The sequence below is a fragment of the Lipotes vexillifer genome, unplaced genomic scaffold (genome assembly GCF_000442215.2).
Source record: "Lipotes vexillifer unplaced genomic scaffold, Lipotes_vexillifer_v1.1 scaffold49, whole genome shotgun sequence".
NCBI lineage: Eukaryota > Metazoa > Chordata > Mammalia > Artiodactyla > Lipotidae > Lipotes > Lipotes vexillifer.
In genome coordinates this window covers 5,157,960-5,164,965 of record NW_006790551.1, presented here as the reverse complement: position 1 = coordinate 5,164,965, position 7,006 = coordinate 5,157,960, and the positions used below count along the sequence as shown (strand labels likewise).

General features: G+C 35.7%; 1 protein-coding gene across 1 annotated transcript in view; it reads right to left on the bottom strand.

Annotated features, from left to right (window-relative positions):
* BANK1 (B cell scaffold protein with ankyrin repeats 1) overlaps positions 1-7,006 on the bottom strand; it is a 270,656-nt gene that overhangs the window by 39,847 nt on the left and 223,803 nt on the right. The window contains exon 9 of the mRNA XM_007463810.1: positions 3,620-3,919. Within this exon, the coding sequence (XP_007463872.1) occupies positions 3,620-3,919 (300 nt within the window). The remainder of the gene's footprint in view (positions 1-3,619; positions 3,920-7,006) is intronic.

The following is a 7,006-nucleotide window of genomic DNA, read 5'->3' as shown; positions in this document are numbered from 1 at the left end:
ATATATATATATGTAATGCAGTATATATATATATATGTGTGTGTATCTATCCATCTATCTATCTATATCCCATTATCTCACAAAAGCCAACATGATTTTCCTGTATCTCTCTGGTTTATTTGCCTAGTCACTTTACTATAACTTTCTTGAGTTTCTGAAATAGTAAGTTGGGATTATCCTGCATTCTTTTTCCATCCCCTACTCCACATCCTCTTCTGGCTACTGTAACACACCCTGGATGTGCCAGCATTCTGCTACAACTTCTGTGCTCCGGCAAGAATTGGGGTAAATTAACGTTCTTCTAATTGAATGCATGGCTTTCTGGGAAATGGTGTATATTCTATTTAATAGATTTGCCTGAGCTAGGAAAGAAAAAAGGAAGCCGTGATTAAAGATATTTACCCTGTGAAATGCAAAGAACATCACAAAAGAATTGGCTGATGAGGTAATGTTTTCCTAATATGAGCACAGAATGATCAACAATCAATAGCATAAAAGGAAGAAGCAAGCAAGTATATTCCAGTGAAAGAGAAAAGGAAGAAATAATGGAAAGGGACTTTGATGATCTCATTTACAGTTCAGTTTTTGCTACTAATCTGAAATATGGAGAAAATAACCATATGTGCTTTTATATACTTAGGTGCAAAACAAAAACAAAAACAAAATCACAGAATGTAACACGGATTCTTGTCTGCATATAACACAAATGTTGTGAGAACAAATTAGACTGTGTAATTGAATGAAAGATTTCTTGTAAATGTTGAAGGGTGTTGGGCTTGGGATGAGATAAATAGCCTTTAAAAGTTCTTAGAAACTCAAGATTTCTAAGATTCTTTAAAGTTCCTGTGTGTGTGTGTGTGTGTGTGTGTGTGTGTGTGTGTAATGACAAATTGTACCACTGTTATGTAGGGGATTTACATAATTAACACACAGAAAGACTTTATCATTTGGTACTCAATAAATCTTTATGTAATTAATAAATATATGAATGAGGAGGAAAACCATCTCAATTCTCTTATTTAATATGGGGCTTGGTTGACAGTCTAAAGCAGTCCTTGGCCCTAATTCCTTCTCTAATGAAAAGAGGCAAATCACCTATGATGGACAGTTTGTTCTTGGAGAAACTGAATAGAAGTAATTCTGACCGTGGCACACAAGGCACAGTGGGTGGAAGGAGTCAGACAGTGGACTGAACACAGGGAGAACAGGTTAAATAGTGCACTACTCTGAGTGGTGAAAGTTCCCAGTCTTCTTCCCACACTCTGACATCAGTGTGCTGGCAACCAGGTATATAAACGTAGGTTAGAGTTAGTTGGAATTTATTCTAGAAATATTGAAAAACGTAGAGAATAGATCCATCTAAACTAACACTTTGGGGTAATTCAGTGAAAAAGCTGGTTACCTCATTACCCTACAGTGCAGTCCACAAGTTAGCAAGTAGAGTTTTCATTCAGATTTTTGGTGCTTCATTCTTAAACATGAAAGCATCGCTAAGAATAGTCCCATATTTTATGGGGGTATCAAGCATTCCAGATGAAACAAACAAACAACAAGCAAAGATAATACAGACAATATGAGAACTAAAGGAAAAGAAAAATCGCAGAAATTTAAAAACTCAAATCAAAGCAAAATGAAACAAAAGCCATGACAAAGATATTGAACTTCATTGCCTGCACCACCATTAAAGAAAGAGAAAAGAATGATATAGAACAAGAACAAATGGAAAACAAGAATGCACTCATGGAAAATAATATGACAGTTGATAGAAGGATTACAAGATACAGAGCAAAACGCAGAGAAACGCAACATGGGAGTCTATATTGTGGTCCTGAGAACTCTCTAGAGATTGAGATACAGAAGATGATGTGCCTCTTCAAAAATTTCCAGAATATAACTAAATTCTTTTATTGAGTTATATATCTAACTTCCCTCTTCAAATTTATTTATTGGGATTTAGTAACCCTGTCACAGAGCTAGTACAGTTGTCCCTTGGCATCCGCAAGGAAATGGTTCCAGGACCTCCCTCCCCCGATACCAAAATCTGCAGATGCTCAAGTCTCTTTTCTAAAATGGTATAGTATTTGCTGATAACCTCTGCACATCCTCTCATATACTTTAAGTCACTCTAGATTACCTATAATACTTAATGGAATGTAAATGCTATAAAAATATTTGTAAATACAATATAAATGTTATGTAAGCAGTTGCCCTGGAGGCAGATTTGCTTTGTGGTACTTTCTGGAATTTTCTTCTATTGAATATTTTCTATGTGCAGTTGGTTGAATCCTCAGATGTGGAATCCACGGATATGAAGGCCTGACTGTAATATCCTAGAGCCACTATGGTAGACAATCTGAGAAGTTCTAATTACAGCTTATTCCCTCCCTTAATAATCTAGATAATTGTTCCAGCTGACATTTTATTTTAGCTGAAACCTTTATTAATTTGTTATTGTTTCCTTTTTTATAATGGGGTCTTGAACATTATCAGCAGTAGATCCCTGTTAAGTAGGTATCTAGTACATTGGTAAAAAACTTGCTAAATTTTCTTATACAAACCTCTCAACACATACCGCTTAAACAGTAGAATAGTTTCTTTTGAACATGTTAAGCACAGATGAGTAACTGTTCTTTTTGAGTGGATTTGTGGTATATATTGAAATACTCTGTTTGGGTACCCGGTTTAGGCTATTTGAATGTATAATATATTGCCTCTCAGCTTTAGTTGTCACCCCAAAATTTGTTGGATTCCAAACATTCTGTTCAAAAATCTCTAATAAAGGGTCAAATTGTACTGTATATTTATTTGCATAGCTGTTGCCTAGAACTCCTCAAGGATGCAGACATTGTTTTATTCCACATTCTCAGTCTCTAGGATGGTACCTTAACCCCCAAAGACACTCAGTGCATGTGCCTGCGATACACTGATGAATAAAATTCATGTCTTAGACACTAGGGACTCATGGAGTGCACCAAACCAGAGAATACAGGAGTGTTAGGAAAGAACAGCAGAGTCAGTATATCCTGCTGGGGTTACAGATATAAAAAAGCTCTAGGGATTTGCTATTTTTTATTCAGATTTAACTGAGATGAGAAAGGAGAAGTGAAGTCTAAAATGAAGTAGAAATTCTATCATGGATGAAGTGAATCTTCATCATTGGGGTGAAGTGCAATTATCAGAGGAACTGGGGTTGCATATCTAAGATTGTAGTACTCAAAACTGTTTAGGTTAAAGTTATCTTAAATGGAATGAGGGGCAAAAAGTAACGCACCTACCTTCTCTTCGTGTGTTGCACATTATTCACAGGTGTTGAGCTTCCCTCTTACAGAATTATGGAAGAAGCATCAAACAGCACTTCCCCACACATATTATGGTTTCATGCTCTTTGGATGGTTTGTCAAAATTATCCTCCTTAATCAACAATTACAAACTAGAGCCCTATATATTGTTCTTATTTTCTTTATTCATCGTGTTTTTAAATTTAAAAATGGTCCAATACAGCTTACCTATGACTCGAAAAGATGCTTTTCATCGTTTGGGCTTTAGATCCCACCCAAAAAGAGGCCACCCCCCAAAAAACACACACACAAACAGTAACAGCAGCAGCAAAACAAATTACCTTGCGCTATATAAGGTGTAGTTTCCTCTTTTGGAGGGATGTTTGTGGGTCGTGGTGTGGGAGCAGGAGGTCTGTTCAGAATGAATGACCGGCTTCCCAGTTTTTTCTTTGTACTCGTCTTGGCCAGTATCGTGTCATATTCATTGCCATTAATCTCAGCAGAAGTGTACGGGTCTTCCTCCTCTTCCTGGTCTTCCTCATCTCCTTTCTGTTCTCCTCTGGGCTCACCTCCTGTTTCATGTCTTGCACTGGAATCACACCAACTTTGACTCCTTTCCATTTGGCCTTCCAACGTTTTCCCTCCTTATGAAACATTTAGATGGTGGTTACTCATACCTTAAGCATTCCTGGTGTCCATCTGTCACCTGCTTGAACCACACCCCCAAACAATTTATATATTATCCTATAAATTCCAAAAAGAGAAAGGTGAACCATGTAATTTACTAACATATCCTCCGGCAGTTTGTAACTGTTGATTTGTCAGAAAAAGTTTGTTAAAGACCTGGATTTCTTTGAAAATATATAAATAAGCATATAAATATTTCCACATAGTTTATGAATGATTTAGTATCAGGAAATCAAATGATAAAACTAAGCCTCAAATTCCAAATGTTTTGAAAGCTTGTGTTTTTCAAGCATAATGCTCTCAGATTTTTTTTTTTTTTAATTTGAAGTCATATTACCTTTTATAGGGATTAAACTGGGTATTTTGCCTAAAATTCAATTTCTCTGAAAATGACAGAGGGGAATAGCCAAAACCACCATTGTTTGGTTTCTTATACTATGTCTCACTCTGGCTCTCTTGATTTCTATAAGCCAACTTATACCTCATTCTTTGATAAGGGACACTGAAAGTAGGGTTCATGACATAAAAGATGGCATGGAAAATCAATGGCTTGAAGATTAATTCATATGAAAAGAACAGTCTTTCATGGTTTTTATATTCAATAAAATCTTTACATATTTTTATAGGAATGTATTAAAATATTCTAGCAGCAGTTTATTTAGAAGACAAAGATATTGTATACTGTGTCAATAAATAAGTTGAAGAAAGTTTGGATGGCTCTCTCTGCCGGACCAATGAGAAATTTTTTTTTAAGTGTGCCCTTTTGACAAGTGTTTTGCTTAAAGTATTACTGAGAACAATAAAAATGGAAAGGATTTCAGTTATTGACTGAAAAATCATTAATTTTCTGTGTTGTTCTGAGATTCATGCACGTGAACTAAAGAACTAGTCTCCCTTCTCTTTGGTGAGAACATGACCAAAAACTTTAGTTTACTTAATGGATATTTTAGTGGAAAAACTTAGGAGATAGGGAGAAGGACAAGCTGTTAGAGCAGAATAAAAGGATATTATTATAAGAAGATTCAGCAATTGTTTTGGGTAGGCTTATGAGGAGAGACCAGAGGAGAGTCCAAGATCATCTCTCAACAGAGCCTTAGCTTGTTTCAGTTAGTTTAACCCAAGAAGTATGAACGCCAACGTGCCTGGCACTAACTTTAAAATCTCTACGACTTGCCTTTTCCCTTACGAATAATATGGTTTTGAGATTCTGACTTCATGATTTCTGTTTCACTGACAGCATCCCAGGTGAAACTAGATTAAGTGTGTGGGAAACACTTGCACAGTGTTTCATTTTTAGTGGAATGTGTCAACCATCTTACTTTTATGAACTGATTTCCTGAGCTGTTAACTCTCTTTGTTCCTCCACCCACCTCCTTCCCCAACTCTTTCTAAAGTTGGGCTTGCACTAGAAATAATACATTTCACTTTTCATTACCCAATGTATAAGACTGTACTTTTCATGTTGGAGTTGGACCTGAGTTTTCTCAGCTCAGGTTGTACATTAATGAATAACGATTAAAATATATCATTCCTATAATTCCAATTTTTGAAATAATTGGGCAAGAATGTGTAAGAAAGATAAGAATCCCCAAATCCCAGGAAACCTGTTCATGGAATTATTTGACACATTCTAATTACGGGCCCTAGGGTCTTGGGTCTTAGTCAAAAGAACATTATAATGATTGTTGCCTTGAAAGTTTGTTGCAAATATAAAAAGAGACTGGACGTTCTTTATAAACTGAAAAGTGTTCTACAATGTTCTATATTATTGTTTTCTCCAATGACTATGTCCATAAATCCATCATAAGGAATTTGATGCTTAGGGCATTGATGAGGTGGCCCCTCTTTTTCAGTTACTTGAGGGCATATGGAAGGTACTCTTAAAGAACAATTCCTGAAGGTATCACTAGCTAAAGTCAAAGAACCCAAACAAAGTCTCTGGCAAAAAATAAGTAGTAGCTTCCAGTCTTACTTTCAAAGAACTTAATCAAAGAATTTTGAGAAAAAAGATTGGTATTTTACTTTCCATTTACTTCCAATATTAGCACTATGAAAAAAAATGATATTAAAAGTAATGCTGAATTGAAAATGTAAAAATACAGTTTTTAAATAAAAGGAACGGCTTTCTGTATTATTTTGCTTTTTATATTTGGTAATTTTCAGAAGCTGTATTAGCCAACATTATACTTCTGGTCCTAGATATCTGGTGAAAATTACTCTCTGTGGAGTAATTTTAGACCTCCTAACCAACATACCATATGTGGAAACTGACATTAGAAAAAATATGATTTAATATTAGCTCCTTTAAGAGCTTTAACGTGATATAAGACAATTTTGCTTTCTTAATAATTAATTTTAATAATTAGATAAAATTATCCATATCTGTAAAAGTGAGAAAAAATATACTAGAATTTTGTTGTCAGTGGACTACGAAGCTACATCTCTCCCTCGCTCCCAGTATTGATAACCCTACTTCCTTGATCTATCTCAACAGTCTGTAAGAGCTTGGCACAGTAGGTGATCAATAAATGTTTGCTGAATGAGTGAATGAATCAGAGAAGTACCATTAGGCTTCCCATACTTTCCATTAAGCAGTACTTTCCATCTCTAAATACAGTGCATAATCTTAGCAAAGTTTCACGTTAATCAGCTTGAGCTTTTATAGAGATAAGGCCTTCAAGGACACAAATGCTAAATTTCATAGCTTCAAAATTCACTTCTAAAACGGTCTTTATAGACTTTATATAGCCTTTTAGGACTTGACAGCTAGAGTGACAAATGGGGTTTTAATAATAGATATTTCTTTCATCCTTCTTATTAAATTTTCTTTGTAAGACCATTTTATGAATTTGGAAAGTAAACATGAAATAGTGATCAATAAAGTGGGTGGTAATTGGTGACTCTAGGAGTGAGCATGGAAGTTTGTCGGGCTGTTGAACATTCCAGGCAGATAAGCCTCATATGGAAGCTCCTCTGGATGTTTCCTGCCCTCCACTCCCAACCCCCCCCCCCCCCCCCCCCACCACACAACACCACACTCT